General features: G+C 49.9%; 1 protein-coding gene across 1 annotated transcript; it reads left to right on the top strand.

The window, feature by feature from the left end:
• The first annotated feature begins 681 nt into the window (after positions 1–681).
• On the top strand, positions 682–15,241 carry LOC149372744 (solute carrier organic anion transporter family member 4A1-like). Its single transcript, XM_089587181.1, has 13 exons — positions 682–1,109; positions 2,732–2,986; positions 5,366–5,653; positions 7,236–7,581; positions 8,231–8,330; positions 8,417–8,538; positions 8,961–9,104; positions 10,026–10,115; positions 10,797–10,989; positions 11,941–12,103; positions 13,436–13,686; positions 14,401–14,465; positions 15,000–15,241. Exons 1-13 carry the CDS (start codon positions 927–929, stop codon positions 15,239–15,241), a joined length of 2,442 nt encoding a protein of 813 aa, XP_089443307.1. The 5' UTR covers positions 682–926.
• The last annotated feature ends 1,228 nt before the right edge of the window (positions 15,242–16,469 follow it).

Raw genomic sequence — 16,469 nt, 5'->3', positions numbered from 1 at the left:
GCAGGCGCGCTCGCACTGACTAGAGTTACTATACAGTAACTCTAGCACTGACGGGCACGTGGTGCCATCTAGCGCCATTAGGGCGTGCCAGGCCGCGTTCTGCGCACGCGCCGTGGCGGCTTGCGAAAATGGGTCACGGTAGCGGATAGCGGAACGCGCTATACTATAGCTCTCTTCTGACTGTCACAATAACGCCACAATATCCGTGTCAGTTGTGCCACCTGACCAAACAAACACCCATACTTTCGATATAGCTTCTTATTACTATTCTAGTAACATAGGGCTCACTGTTCTTGCCGCTTTCCGCAGCCCTGCCTCCGCTTGTTAATAGGCTCCGGAGACAGGTGCTGGTTTTCAAAGCCCCGACTTTCTTCAGGTGATTTACCTCCGCCATAAGACAGCTGAGAAGTTGAGAGCAATGCCAGCTGCCTTTATTGAAGCGGTAAAAAGAATATTTTTTTACCTGTCACCTCTCCGTATTGCCATACCCTCTACGCCCCCCTCCCCGTTTCCCCCCAACAGTTGCATTTTTTTTTATTGTTTCTCGCATCGCGATACGAGAATGTGTCAGATGACAGCTGCGCCACAGAATGGCGCGCACACGCACTTTTCACAGCATGTGTGGGAGTTTAGCTCTGTCGCTGAGCGGGAAAGAGGGCACCCGCTGCGCTATTTTTTTCCCAAAGCTGAAAACATGTGCGCGAAAATTGCATGTGCGCCCCGTTCAAGTACGACGACCCCTTGATGCGACGCCACTGGCCGTGCAAAAAGAGCGTGCGAGGTATCCACGGAGGGTGTTCACGTGGCTTGCGTTCGGTGTTTCTTGTTCGGTCGACGCTCTCGATGGGTGACCTTCCGTCTAGAGAGCTGCGGAAGTCGCACCTCGACTGTGCCTAATACAGTCATGTGCGGAAGCACCAGGAGCCATGTCGGAGAGACAGCGACTGACGAAGAAGATGTACGAGCACCAGCAGCACCGCCAAGGTCACGCAGGGGATGCCGCTCGTGCGGCTCACGCAGTGCCACGAGCTTCAGAGCCAGAAGCAGCCTCGTTCGTGCGCCGCAGTCTTCAAGCTGTTCTCTTTCGCGTCCTGCTTCAGCCGAATATGGTAAGTCCCTCTCGAAGGCGAGCTCTTCCTCGAAATCCTCGCGTGCCCTCCAGGAACGATGCATCCGGCAAGATTCGGCCGTGCGCAGTGCGGCCAGGCTCGTCATTGTTACGGTCGCGACAGGCTTCACCACGGCGGGTAGGAATTCGGCCGAACAGCGGCGCCTAGAAACCTGGACGGTATAGTTTCGTTTCTGCGAACTAGGTTGAAGGTCGTGAGACGCGGTAGCGTTTGTGGACTCAGATGGCGGGATCTAGCGACCATGACGGGCTCATTACTACGTGGACTTATACTGTAAGCCGCAGAAACGGAGGGCGATAGGCGCGCTATGGTTGGTTTTCGGCGGCTCGCGCAGTGTGTTTAGGCACGGTGAAGACCGCGACCAGCGTCCTGCTCGTGTTGCTTACGCCAATGGCCCTCCTCGCCGATTGTATGAACCGCTCTGACGTAAGCTGTTATCAGCGGAATATTTCTTCCTTGTTTTTGTGCTAGATGCTGGTGCTGAAGACTAAATGCAGAAGCGTGATGGGAAACTACATTGTTTCACAACCTGTTGGTACTGAACTGGAGTGGAAGCTTTATGTGCTACTAGCCAACCAGAACCACGATCACGCTGTCTGATGCGATTCGGAGGCGATCAGTAAGCTATGAGGATTAAATTCCACTAATGCGGTTTACTTTTTAAAAAAGGCGGGTTTTAAAACATCGCCATTACTTTGCCCCGTGGTTTCTAAATGCTGCACTGCCATCTTTATTGGAGAGCAAGCGGTCCTTCACAGGACAGGTTAATTGGAGAGATATGGGAGAGGCGTTTTCCCTCCAGTGGACGTAGTCAGGCTGATGATGCAGTGATCCTTATCACTTGAAAAAAAAAAGGGCTCATTTGGCCTGTACGACAGCTACAATAGTTATTGTTGTGGTTCCGGTCCATAAAAATCATATCAGCTGGGATATATGAGGGTGACCTGCGTTTGCGTAAATAACTGGGGCTGGCGAAAATTCCCCATGTTTTACATGTGGTTGCTATCTGAAATTCCAGATGTCTGCTTGTAGTGCCCACCGGAGCGCTAAAAAAGTGCGAAATGTTCAGGCAGAGGTTGCAGTGGAGAGAGGCTAAAATGAGTTAGAGTATTAACTGCACACTTTCTCTGGCTGCGTGGCCACCCGTTAATGACTGAGGTGGCGGTAGTTGAAAAAAAGTTTAGTCCCTTCATTTTCTAAATGTGCTCGTGTTTCGGAGCTCTGGTACCTGCCCTGGCACTGCGAAAGACTTAATGGCGAGGTTGTCCTCACCCGCAAACTTTGGAGCACCTATTTACTAGCTTTCCTGCAAGGACTAGAATCAAACCTGTTGGGATGGAAACTCTCGAAAAATAACAGCCACTTTGCCAGGTGGAAACACGTGTGGGAATTGCGCCGACGCCATCTTACAGCCAGCTTGGCCCCGACGGCGGTTTTCAGAAAGATGTTTTACGGCGAGTTCCGTGCAAGCTTCGACTCGAGTTCCAACGCACATCTGGAATGAGAACGCCGATAGTTAGAGCTAAGAGTAGTGGACGCTAACAAGCGGCGATTCTTTCGCTGGTCGCCTTAACAACACTGGTTTCTTGCTTCGATGCCAGATGGCCTTGTGGAGGGACCCAAAGGCGGCTTCGGCCACCGGCGACGGCAGTCAGACTCCCCCTCCGGCTGCAGACGATCTGCTCAAGAAACCGAAGCCTGACTCCGAGGAGAAGACCGACACGAGGAGGCGCTCGGTGAGCCGCTCGCGCCGTCACCACCGTCACCACCAGCGCGGAGAGCAGAAGCACCAACAACCGGAGAAGGAAACTGGCGGCGCGGATGTCGCGTCAAGCCCTGTCCCCGCGTCCACGCAGGTACATGCTTACACGTCCCGCCTTCGTATCGAGCGGTCGTGGTGTACTGCTCAAGACCTCAGGAAACCTGAGCTTCTCGTAAGGCTCCGCTATTGTTCGACAGCGCGACTCCAAGCTGCCATGCCTAGCTGCCTGGGTTTCGAAGTAAATTTATTTATCGTACGCCTCCAATGTCCCTAATAAGGGTATTACAGGAGGGGAAATACAATGCAGTATACCAAGTATTAATACGAAATGAATGACGCTGAGAAAGCTTGAGATGAGAGTTTGGAGCCTGATTGGTGGGGCTTGTGAGCACCTTGGCGCGCCAAGCGTGACTCTGTGTAGTGTAAGAGTTTCAGGTAAGGCCTGCATAGATGATGGCGGGGCGCTACATTTGTTCAACCACAATGGGAATGATGAATGTACAGTCTTTGTCAGCGTTACATCCCAAGGGGTTACAGTCTTTGAGATCAAATCCCAAGGGTTTCCATTCCGTTCTGGGCCACAGTGTGTTGCTTATCGTGCATATACGTATAGGCCTACATCGCCACCATTCCAAATCTCTTAAAGGGGAGTTTAGCTCCCGTCATCACCATTCTGGAACTTCTAAGACTTCCACGGGAGTGTTACAGAAGCCCTGCTACATGGGCACCATACTTTTTGACAGCGGACGCGGAAATGAATATTACGAACGTTCTTGCATGGGATTCTAGTTTCCGAAGATTCCGTCTCGTTGTCTACTCGAATCAATTAGGTCGAACTTCCACGGCTGGACATTACGCAGTGCAGAAGTACAGCATGTTCGTTTCCTTCTCTGCGGGGAAGATGTGAGAACGCCGATGCGACCATGACGTAGACCACGGGTTGGAGTCCTGAGTGTTTCTGATCCCTGGGAGCCTGTTTGCATGTACACTGCGTCAGCACATGCTGAAAGTCGTATTTATGTTAACCCAGTAGCCTGAATTACGCAGTCAATAACTTGAAATTTCACCAGGTCAGGTATTGTAATGGAAAATGGGTGTGTAATGATGGCTGGCATGTTTCAATCTGTCCGACTGTGTGATTTGTTGTGTGGTATGTGGATAGTGTAGGAGTCCGGCTTATGGCGAACAGTGGACCCACATGCGTTCCGAGACGTGGTTTGCATATTCTTAGACTTGGTCAATGACTGCATTTCTTCGCTTCTGTAGCCTGTATATTTCGTGCCAGTGTCATATGGTACTAGCCATGTACAACATGCGACTGCAAAATAAAATCCCGGGATTTTCGAACGGTATACTAAGACGTAAAATTCGCACCGCTAAAGAATGCTTTAAATGGATAGGTGCAATTTTTCTGGAAATGAAATATTTACAGGACAATTTTTCTTCTCACAAATGATCCTTGGACTCGCTATTTCATTCTTTTGAGTGAAAAACTGTTTCAGTCTTGGAAAGCAAGGAGATAAAATTGTGTAGAAAATGAGAAAAATAAATTGTAGGCATACAATGATGTTATACAAGTGAAAAAAAAAAACCCGAATGCCAAATATCTGATGCTACAGGGGCGTTTAAAGCCAAATAATACCAGCTGGTACCATGCTTGCAGAACTAAATCAGTGGGCGGCTCTCGGAGACGGTAGCCATGAGAATTACGTCTAGCAATCTTACGTGAAACTTCATAGATCAAAGAGGTACTACGTAGCAGGCTGGCGACACGTTTCTGCCTACCGACCTCTCCGTGTTTCCGGCTATTAGTTTTTTTCCTTTCTTCTCTATGGTACTGGTCGACTGGGCTACGCGTGGCTTCGGCAGAAATAGTGCCTGGAGATTCCTATGGCAGGAAGCACCGGGAAACCGATGGTGGTGTATGACTGAAACCTGATTCTTTCAGTTTACACTGTGTCAGTGATGGCAGCTTGTCAGTACAAAGAGGGCAGCTCAGAATATCTTAAGCCTTGGCGAATATGGCTGTCCTTGACTTTATCTTCCACTCTAGTTTCGCCCCGCCTCACTGGCTCCAGCGCTGTCACGCTGACGTTATCAGGGTAAATTATCAGGGCATTTTATTATATTGCACAGCAGTGGAATATAACAAAAAGAGTCAGTGCATTACAGTCGTACTGACGAGGGCTTCGCGCTTTTGTTAGGGAATTTGGCGCGAAGCTAGAAAATTGAGCAGTTTCGCCAGCATGTTAACGCTGGCCATTCGGGGTAGCTGACGACACGGAAGCTCAGTCATGACAGCAGCTGAATTCTCCGGCTATTGACGAATTTACACGTAAGTTATGAAAGTTTTGTAAATCTCAGCCCTGACCTATACCCATTAGATCAGTCTAGTTAGAATGATGCAAGCGTACCCTGCGAGGACTATCAGCGGTCGGTCTCTTGTCATTCCTTTCCGCCGGACTGACCGCAGGTGTCCAAGGACCTGCCCCTTCTGTCGCCGTCGGAGGAGGCGGCGGCGGTGGCGCAGCCCCCGGCGCTGGTGTCGTCCGCCGAGCCGATGCCGACGTGTGGCCGCCTCCTGAGGGCCCTGCGGAGGCCAGGCTGCGTGGTTGCCTTCTTCTGCAGCTGCGCCTTCCTGCAGGGACTCATCACCAACGGCTGCGTCAACTCCAACCTGGCCACCCTGGAGAAACGCTACCAGCTGCGCAGCGTAGAGACCGGGCTCATCGGCAGCGTCTACAGCGTCGCCTCGCTCATGGTACGCGCGCTCGGAGTGCCACTGGCTGGGCAGCTTAAACGAGTGGATTGCTTAAACTAGCGTAGAGAATACGTCACTCACTTGCAGCCCGAAGACGTCACTAGGGGTGTGTGGGGAGTGCGGATCGCACTGGAAGCAGTGCTGGGAGGACGCGAGGGTGCTGTTGCGGGCTAGGTGGTTAAGCATCGCCTAAAAGGGAACAACGCAAACACAGGACAGAGGAACGTACAACACAAGCTCTGTACTGCCAGAAACGTACAACCAGCGCTTGTGTTGTACGTTCCTCTGTCCTGTGTTTGCGCCGAAAGGGCGCGCATGTGCAGTTCAGGAAAAGGGGGGCGGGAGGACTGCGGCGTGAGGACAGATGGTGCATGCCGGGTGGTGGGAAGGGGTGGAGTGTCGGGCCACCGCACCGGGTGCCGCTGGTCTTCGACCATGGAAGTCGTGTGATGCTAGGCATCACGGCCCACATCGCGGGCAGAAACTGAGGTCGCGAAACTGAGGTCGCGAAACGTACTTAAAACTGGCCTGCTTAAAAGCTGATCAGAGCAGTGAATGTGAAAAGTATTCTGCAACGCAGAGAATGCTTGACTTGTGCACTGACCAAGCGCTTAATGAGCTTCCGCACTTGGCGCTTGGTGGGATAGAACTTGCGAAAACAAGCAGCCACGTAGCGCCGGAGAGCGCCCACGTGACGTTTCGAGAATGAGAATCGTAGGGTCTTGTAGAGCTAACCGATATAAGCTTGCCAAAGCTACGTAAGCAAACAAGGTGCTGCCTTTGCAGGTGACAGCAGCCTTTTCGGATCATGTTATAGAGCCCATTGATTTTTTTTTACCTGCGCCAAATGACAACAGGTCGTCATTTGCAGAACCGGGTCTCATCTCCGTGCGCTTTCAAGTTAAACTTACTTCACTGCGTTAGCTGTGACGCGCAGTGAAGACTGCGAAACCAAAGACAGCTCGATCGTATCAACCTCGTGTGATTCTGTTCAACATGGTTCTCGCGCATTCGCAAGCCCGGGAAATCTGTAAAAACGCTTCTAGTTTGCATGGCTGCCACTGCATGACACGTGGAGCTGAACACTCCGCATCACCGCGTGAATGTAGAATGTTCGGTACACCCCATTGATTTTCTATGGCCGTGGTGGTGTGAGCCCAGGAAGCATTTTATAGGCAAGATTTTGCAGCGAGGAATATGAGTCGGCCATGTCAAGTTGCCACTTTTGCGCAGAATCTTTTGCGACTCGTTCGTTTTCTCAGATACAAGTTTCATACATCCCCTTTAAGTTACCCGGTATCCGCTACTGGCGGCCAACAGTCGTTGATGCCCAGGAAACCTAGGCATGAATCGACCTCCACGCTTTTTGAAATCCTATATTTGCCAATTATCTACCTTGCGTCGAGGGTATAGCATGCTTCGATCGACAATAGCTCCAACGCTTGACATCCACCTTGGTTCTCCACAATCCCAACGTCTTCAAATACAGCTTGTCCTGGTCGATAGCATCAAGGATGCACAAGACCCACGAATACGTATCATCTTCCGTCCCCCGAAGCACTACCGGTGTGTGTCGGTGCAGGTCCTTCTGCCAGTGACGTACTTCGGAAAGGACAAGAACAAACCCCTGTTGATGGCGTTCGGCACGTGCCTCATGGGCGTCGGCTCGCTGACGATGGCGGTGCCCTACTTCGTGGGGCCGCAATACTCATTCAGCCAGCCAAGACCGGACACCTGCGAGCTGGCTGCCGCAGTTAGCAACGAGAGCGCCCTGGCGTGCGAACCCGGCGCCGGAGACCTGCGCCACTACAAGTGGTTCTTCTGGGTGGGCAATTTCATCAACGGCATCGGTACGTCGCCCTATTTCACTCTGGGCATCGCCTACCTGGACGAAAACTTCCCCAGGGCCGTGTCCGCCAAGTACATCGGTACGTGCTGGAGCGTATTCGCTTGACGCTGCTGTGCGCGTGTGCAGGCTGGGATAGTCAAAGCTGATTTAATTCCTATGACGCTGTACCAATAATTTTTCTTCGTGTTCAGTTCCTTTGTGTCATTGATCGTGTTCCTTTGAACATCTGGGCGGCGCCTCATGCTGAATCGTCGAGCGATTCCTGAGGACAAACAGAGCAGACATGACTGAATGCGAATTAAATGCAGCCCTGAATTTGTGGGCTTTGTTCAGGATATAAAATACAAAGTGTGAGTATGCTTTCTAGATTCCTTTTATCACGAGGTGAATGGGGGTGCAATGCGATTCTTGCAACTGGCTTTTAAGAAGACAAACGTAATTTGGGTGACCGCAAAGCCAAATATCAGACCAAACCAACCTGCGTAAACAACTGACCTTTGAACACCTTAGAACTTTTAAACGAGGTAAATAGCAGGTAATTCAGCAGCAATGTACTCTTAGGAGCTCGTAAATCTCAAAAAGCGAACGCAGCCACATTTTATCTGGAGTTCAAAACACGGTGTTGACATTCACCCTTTTTGGACTCAGTGCAATTTGAGTACTGCTGAAATGACGCTTTCTCGCCTAGTGCTGTTTGCGTAGTCACGATCTGCGCACCGTTGTTTCAGCCGCTTTTCAAGCGAGTGCCGTCGTTGGGCCGGCCACAGGATTTGTCGTCAACGGACACTTCTTGAAATACTACGTCGACCAAGGCGTCAATCCAACACTGTGAGCAAATAGTTTCAGAAATGTGGCCGGCGCTTCAGCCAACCGGCATGATGTGCTTTTGTTTATTTTTATTTTTAACTACGCAGGCTGGGCCTGACGCGTGACAGTACCGCATGGGTGGGAGCCTGGTGGCTGTGCTTTCTCTACGCCGGGCTCCTATGTTTTGCAGTCGCCTTGCCTGTGAGCTTTTTGCCAGCAGAACTGCCAGGTGAGGCTACAAATGCCGGGAAGGGGAGGGGGTTGCCGAACGATTTCATTTGATCTTGACGGTTTTGAATATTCTAAGCCTTGCAATGAACGTTTGCGTTAAAAATTGACGCAGTCTTCTCTCCGAGACCAGCAGGCACAGCGCACAATCCGCGCTATTTCTTTGAATGGGAAACGATGCTTTCGGTACGTCGAGAGCCTTGTGACTTTAAAAAAACGCGGCGAGGAGAGAGTTGGAACGAAAATGCCCATTAAAAACCGCAGACCTCCACGGAGTCTAAAAGAAGATGCTCCGAATTACTCAGCTTTTGTAAACAATTCATTTCGCTGAACTTCATAAATCAATAACATTGAATGCTTAAATATTATCTCGCTTAGCCTGTCGGTTGAAACTCCTCTGTGTTGAAAAAAACTTGTTTGCAGACCGAGCGACCGTCATGGCGGAAAAGAAGCTTGAAGAACAAGCGAAACCTGCAACTCAGCACGAAGAAAACATGCGGACGACAGTGATGTCCCTGCTCAGCATAAAGCCATTCGTGTTGGTTTGCTTCGCTGGGTCTGCAGAGCGTGAGTACAGCGTCACAGGTTCCGGAGCGCTATCTCAACTTGCTCATCCCAGCACCAACTTCGCTGGTTGAAAAAAAACAAACAAAAAAAAACCTGAGAGATAAAAAACTGAGAAAGAATAGTTTTAATCCATGAACAGGTTGTGTTTCTCAGGAAAGCCTGGGCTGCTACCTGAGCTAAAATGTGGACAAAATTTTCCAAGACGCGCTAAATGAGATATAGGCGCTCAGATACCATGTCCGCTAACGATAGCCCCCTTTACCATAACAGATCAGAGGGCGCAAGTCTTTTTCTCAAATGGTGCCTCTGACAACCTGCTAACACACAGGATGGCTTCGGCTGTCGCTCAAGCGTACTGTGTACTTTTGTATACGATGTGGCTTCAACAATGTTAACATGAGCAATACTGGCAAAAGTTAGTTTGAAAAATAGATACCAGAGCTTGACAGAAAAATGAACTGCATCATTATAGACAACAGACGCAACGGAGTCCTTGCGCGGTTTTATATTTATGCAGCTATTAAAAGTGGCGAAAATAATGCATTGTATAGTGTAATTTGTAGTCAGCGTTGAAAAGAAGTACAACCCGTGTGCCTTCGTGTTCACAGCAGGGTCATTCCGTTGGAGACGCAGCATCTTCTAAAAAGAACCTGATGTGGGAAACTAAGCAGAATGAACACAAAACACTCAATTCGTACATAGTTGGTGTGTTCATAACCTGCATGTTTGAATAACATGCAGACTGATTTCTATGCCATCTGTGACGCTATACTTTTAAACAATGGGCAGATTTTGTTGGCCATTCTTAACGTTTTGTGAACGACCACTTGTACTCGCAAAACACTTAATATAGCGTTGTAATGAGTGAATTTTTAGTTTCTGCGGAGTCTGTTGTTGATCAGCTTGACGTTGGCCTCGCAGTGATGGTCGCAAGCGGCCTATCTTCATTCCTGGTGAAGATGCTGCAGGCGCAGTTTAGCATGACAGCATCGACAGCGTCAATGATTATGGGTACGTGCGTACGTTTACTGCTGCAAGATTGCTTAACTGCATTTACGCAATATAGCCTTTTGGCAGCCGTTCTTCGCAACCAGCAATGTTACTGTAACCTAATAAGCTGGTTTGCTAACATTCGTTAGATACTTTCTGCTGCTAGCGTCGATGGAACCTCTCTTATGTAACAATGAATTAGTGCGCACCAGATCACCAATTCAAGCTGTCATTACAGCCAGCCATTATTTTCACACGTGTGTTGTAGTGCGCATGTACCGCGAATCTAGGCCACAAATATTTCAACATAGGCCACAAATATTTCAACATTATTCTGGCCCATAGTTCTCGAAGAGGCTTAGCAAAAAATGACTGTGTCCACGGGGTCCTCATACGTGAGACAGGTTCGCGGCCATTGTCTCATCGGTTGACTGACCCCTGATGGGAGATCGTCCATCATGAAATAAACTGAATAGCTGCGAATCAAATTTTACTTAACCGAAGCGAACTGAATCGAGTATGAATAAGTTCATGAATTCTGACACGATTGACAGAGTTCGTATCTTCAGTTTTGGGTAATAGCTAACTTTTCATAAAAATGTTTGATGGGGCTTACAAGAGGTGTGTTCTTGTGTCTATGCTGAGGCCGCATACTCTTGACTCTGTGTACCGTGTAATACATTGTACAATATCCGGTTGCAGGCTCTGTGACCATACCGACTGCCATGGTGGGTGTCATGCTGGGCGGCGTAGTCATCTCTCGCTACGAGCTGGGTGCCAGGGGAATCGTGCGCATGTGCGCGCTCGTGCTGCTCGCGCCCATCACGCTGGTCACAGTTCTGCTATTCCACTGTGGCAACATACCCTACCGGAACGTCCAGTACGACACCAGCCTGTAAGCACCTTGCCACTCGTTGGGGCCCTGCCCTCAGTGCTTGCTTCGATATCCGGTTACTCCTGTCAGCTTTAAAAACTGTTTCGCCGCCTCTGTATGCACGACAGGTGCTGTAGGATGGCTGACTGCGTGCCAGAAGCATGACTGTTTCTCGTACCACGGTCCTTTGAAAGATCGCATAGTGCTCGTATACTGACAGGCAACGCACTTAAAAATATTGGCTGCGCGCAGTGTAGACTTGGTGAATTATCTCAGAATCTCCTTAATCTACCTCAGAGGAATGATTTTCATTTGCAGAAATGAAAGCTGAAATGGTGTTCGTCAAATGTTTAGGGGAATCCCCCAGGGTGGAGTAGATTTGTAATAAGGGAGTAATTACCCATTGACATCCACCTTAGCGCAGCCATAAGGCTACAAAGGAAAGCTGTACAGCTTTCCTTTGTAGCCTTATGGCTGCGCTTGGGTGGATGTCAATGAGTGATTACTCCCTTATTACAAGTTGAAATGGTGAACGCTCTGACCAGGATTCTCTTAAGAGGACTCCTGCGTAGTTAAGCGAACCGATGCATTATGTGGCGCCTTTTCTGTGTTGCCTGTAGCGCCACCTGGAATACTGTACCAGAAATAGTGGGCCGTGCAAGAGCAAAATAACTGGTTTTTGCATGTTATATAATGTTCGATCTCACAGAGAGCTTAAAAATCTGCCACGCAAGAAGAGAGCTAAAGTGAGCAGGTCTTCCAAAGACAGGGGAGTCTTAATCGCCACGTAAGTGAAAAGCTCTAAGAAGGGACAAGTATTCTGCTGAGAGGGGAGAATTACCCTCACAAACTAAGCCATGTGCTAAATAGGTGAAGCGCACCATCTGTACAGCCGCACGTGAATGACGCGAGGAGGTTAATCCGGAGCCTATTCAGCTCTGCCAACTGAGCCAACTGCGCTTCCCTTCGCAGCACCAGCGTGTCCAGCGTGAACGTGTCGCTGTCCGAGGCGTGCAACAGCCGCTGCGGCTGCACCATGTCGCGCTTCAATCCCGTGTGCGGCCGCGACGGGTACACCTACTACTCGCCCTGTTTCGCCGGATGCCTGCGCGAGTACGCCACCGCCGACAGCAGGGTGCGTGCCCCTCAAACTTTTTATTGCGAAAGCCTTTAATGCCTCATACTGTCATTAGCAGACGCTGTCGGCAGCGGTGTCGACAGACGCGCCGGCAGCGGTGTCGACAGACGCGTCGGCAGCCGTGTCGACAGACGCTGTTGGCACATTTGTCCGCCTTTCGGCGTCACTGCTTAATAAGAAACTGCGCCGAGGGTGGGAATCGAACCAGAGCCTTTGGCATTAGAAACGGAGACGCTACCACTCCGCCCCGAAGGCTCAGGGTTCGAGCATGAATAAAGGCGCATCTAGTGAACGCATGGGTTTCATAAATAAAATAAAAGGAATAAAGTGACGGAAAGGAAAAATAAAAAATAATAATAAGAATATAAACAAAATAAGAACAAAATAAAAATAAGATATGGAATAAAAAATAAAAAAATAAGAAAAATAAGAAAAATAGCACAAATAAAAAAATAAACATAAATAAATAAAAACAACCAGTGTGCCAGGAAACGCTTTCGCCTTGCAGCATTTTAGAGAGCCAAATTGCCCCCTGAATTTTTTTTGCCAGGAGCGGAAGTCGCGTATGCTAGCACCCTGTGTGATATACGTATATAGTCGTCGTAGCGCGCACCCGAGCAGGAAAGATAAGCTGTGCAGGGCACCAGTAACAAAATTCAGAAAACCTGGGGTACTGTGATTGAGTCGCTGACACTCAGTAAGGAATTTTTGACAAAGTGCGGATTTTGGTTTCATTCCGCGAGATTTAAATTTCCACAGCCCTGCCGCATAGCATAGTCGGTGGTAGTGCACAGCTGTACAGCATGTCGGAAAACGACCCGTGAAAACAGTACCTTGTGCGACAAACCAAAGACAGTTTTTTTTTCATTGCTGTGATATATCAGGTAGCTTTGCGAACGCAACACTGAGTCGCGAAGGCGTAACCAGCCTCCAGGTGCTATTGTCTGCGAGTCTTTTCTTCTGCAAAGCTATGCGTGACTGGCAGCCGCATAAACTGCGGTCAGTCATGACAGTCAACAAGTTTGGGGATGGCAAGTTTCTACAGAACTTAAACGCTCTCAGTATGACCTGCAACGCGCTATAGCGGCGACCTTACATTGCTGTTAGTTTAATCCACTATGATAAACACTGCAAAAAAATTTACTTCTTGGTTGGCAGCTGAATTGATAGCTTTTACACACTATCGCGGCCCTAGACTTCGTGATGGAAGCTCCAAGCACATTTTACGTTTTGCAAGTTACAGTGTGCGCGACTGTACGTAAGAAGTCCTGTCTACAAACCCGGGAGTGCCAGCAAGTACGAACAGTTGCTTGGCCGGCGTGTTCGCAGGCGTACTCGCAGTGCCTGTGCGTGAACCACACGGCTTTCGCTCCGGTCGGAGGCAGTGGCGCAGTAGGGGGCGCCAGTGGCTCCTCCATCAGTCCCTTCGGCACCGTGCCGGGCACCATGGTCGAGATCGAGGCGGTGCGGAACAAGTGCCCCAACCCGTGCGGCCTCGTCAACGTCTTCATACCCATCCTGGCTATCATCGTGTTCGCCACCTTCTTCCTCAGCACGCCCGCCGTGGCGGCCACGCTCAGGTAACGCGTTGTGTTGGCGGATGAAAAAGAAAGAAAACGAGAAGCTTGGACCCGGATGATTAAAGCTGCTGACGCGCCTTCGTACGTAAGGCTGATTCATAAATGGGCACCAAACTTTGGTTCGTTGCAAATAATGATCACACAGAGTAAAGAGGGCTGCACAAGTTAAGTATAGGTTAGTTAGCATACAGACCAGCTCGCGCCGAGTGCCTACTTACTGCCCTTAGTGACCTAGTTATAAACTTTATGCGAATATGTTTAGCAGTTCTCGCTGCATTCTACTATTCTCAGTGGTGCCTTTCCTACGCAAAAATTAACAGCGTGCAATGTTTTTTTCGGCATCGTCTTGAAAGTCATTTCCCAATATACAGCACCAATATTTGTGGCGTGCAGATTTATTCGCCCGAAACATTAGCAGTTCGCAAGACTTGCAGTGCGTGTGAAAGTGTCACACGGCACGGTGTACATCCCGGGATTATGTATCGAGGAGCATGGCGAGTTCTGTGGTGCCCCTCTGCCCTACACTGTATATCCAGCACGTGAGAGAAGGTGTTATGAGCAGAACATTGCGTGGGTCGATAGTTTTTTGAGGTCGTTGTACAGGCTTTGAAACATGGTCCCCATTCTGTGTAATATGTGTGCTTCCCCTGTCCCGGTCGGCAGTGTGAATTTTGTTTCACTTGATTCGAATTCCTCTCCGCCCTTTCCTTCCAGGTGCATCCCTGAGCAACACAAGTCAGTGGGCCTCGGAATTCAATGGACCATCGTGCGGGCATTCGGTGAGTACGGACCAGATGCTGGCTTACACACATACGTGGCTCGCGGAAACACAGGATGCGGCTGCAGTATTGGTGGATCCATCATTTGCGCGGCTCACTTAAGCCATTTTGGGAGCTGCCTTCCATGTAGAGCTGTTTAGGCTTTATAGTTTGAAAGGCTATATTTTCAAATGTTGCGCAGGCGGGGGGGTTACGTTCGGCATTACGACGCACACTTATCGTAGAACAGCATACTGGGGCAATTCTCAGAAAAAAAAAGGGACAAACTCGGCGCTGATCTTGACGCGTAAAAAAAAAAAAGATATCAGCTTGAAAATGGTACCGAGTACTTTTTGTGCTCTTCATAAAACTACTTGCCACTGTTAACAACTTCCTTCATAGGTGCATTGTGAAATGTATGTCTATTGACCGTACCCCAGCTGTTATTCATACCCCCGCCTGGCGACAACATCGCCACCGCGTCTTTCGATAGCCATTTCGGTCAAAACTGGACCCATCTGAGGATGGCCATTGTTGATGCCGCATGAATCGCAGGGCTGGTCCCGGCGGGCGCGGCGTTCGGGCACACGATCGACGCGAGCTGCGTGCTGTGGGAGGAACCGTGCGGCTCGTCGCAGGGCGCCTGCGCCATATACGACAACCGCCTGCTCAACCGCAACGTCTACTTCCTCATCTTGGCGCTGAAGACTGCCTCGCTCTGCTGCTTCGGCCTGGCGCTCTTCTTCCTCCGCGAGCCGCCGCCGCCGCCCGTGTCCGTCGCGGCGCTGCCGGACTGACTGCTCGTTCCGTGGCGGACCTGTATGTTCGTGTGTGGGGTGCCGTGCCCAATTAGGCGGTGGGAAAAAGAAAAAAAAAGTGATTCGCCATGGTCGCCTTTCTTCGTGTTCAAACATGGAGCGCGCTCCAAAGAAACAGGTACTGGTGTGCCTGACGGCTGCTGATATCTGGCAAGTACAACACGTACAGGTAAGGTCACAGTTAGGTCGCTCCAGTAAGATCGGAAGATCCCATGATGCAGAACATACGCCCCTGCTGGTCTTGGCAGCCTCCAGGCACAACAGTGAACTTGTGAATAATATGCAGCCCACCGGGATTGCTTCTGGGCTGTGAAGTGGGGTTCGTTTTGCATCACCAGCGTTCCAAATGTCTCGAGCGTGCTAAAGAATCTCCTCACCGACTTGGAGACCAGGGCTGACTGTCGGATATATGTATATATAGTACAAACACCAGCACAGTCTCTCAGCACGTTGAGGTACAGGAGGCCTGGCCAAGTGACATCTCAATTGAAGCATAAACACCGTACTTTGTCCCAGAAGATTAGCGCTGTATTGCACTAAATGAAGACTTGTTGGGCGGTCTCCCACTTGCCGCATAGGAGACAGTTTGCGCCCATGACGGACTTTCACGGGCACCTAGTCGGGCACCTTAGGGACGGTCGTACGGCTTGGTTGACGCAGGGCTTTATATGCATGCATGCTAAGTGCACGGAACCAAATTGCTGCGTAGCTGCCCAAAGGAATAAACATTTTTGGTCACTAAAATATGATTATCTTTGTACGTTAAGCTTAAGTTCGACGTTCACAAGGCTTACTCCGGCTACCTTAAAGTTCCAAAAGAAGTTAGTATTCCGGCGCATGGGTTCAGCCGTAGAGTCCCACGTAAAATCCGTCCATGCTCTATGAAGCTTAGCCCTTGTCGATAGTGGTCACCTTGGCTGAGTAAAAAACCGCCGTGTATACAAACACACTACAGACATAAGCTCTCGTGCGTGTCGGTCGATCGCCAGGGGTAAAGCTTTCTTTCAGTGGCGGCTAGTTTGCCTGCCATCAGTTTCTGATCACTGCTCCCACGTCGACGAAAGCCCAGGTACCATTCTATTTTGCCGCTCCACTCTACTCCGATGAGTTGACGGGGCTTCTTGCTCCAGCCACTTAGTCAGGCACCTTAGGGGCGTTCGTACGGCTTGGTTGAAGCGGTGCTTTATATGAATGCCGTGTGGTCCTT

Source organism: Amblyomma mixtum, chromosome 1, assembly GCF_055824585.1.
Source record: "Amblyomma mixtum isolate Tamu chromosome 1, ASM5582458v1, whole genome shotgun sequence".
Classification (NCBI taxonomy): domain Eukaryota; kingdom Metazoa; phylum Arthropoda; class Arachnida; order Ixodida; family Ixodidae; genus Amblyomma; species Amblyomma mixtum.
The sequence above is the reverse complement of the archived record's forward strand: the minus strand, read 5'-3'. Positions and strand labels throughout refer to the sequence as shown.

What these genes read in the sequence shown, in the direction of transcription:
- LOC149372744 (XM_089587181.1), top strand. Translation starts at nt 927, where the DNA reads ATGTCGGAGAGACAGCGACTGACGAAGAAGATGTACGAGCACCAGCAG. An exon ending in CTGTCCCCGCGTCCACGCAG is followed by an intron (nt 2,987 to 5,365) that starts GTACATGCTTAC and finishes GACTGACCGCAG; the next exon opens with GTGTCCAAGGACCTGCCCCT. An exon ending in GCCGTGGCGGCCACGCTCAG is followed by an intron (nt 13,687 to 14,400) that starts GTAACGCGTTGT and finishes CTTTCCTTCCAG; the next exon opens with GTGCATCCCTGAGCAACACA.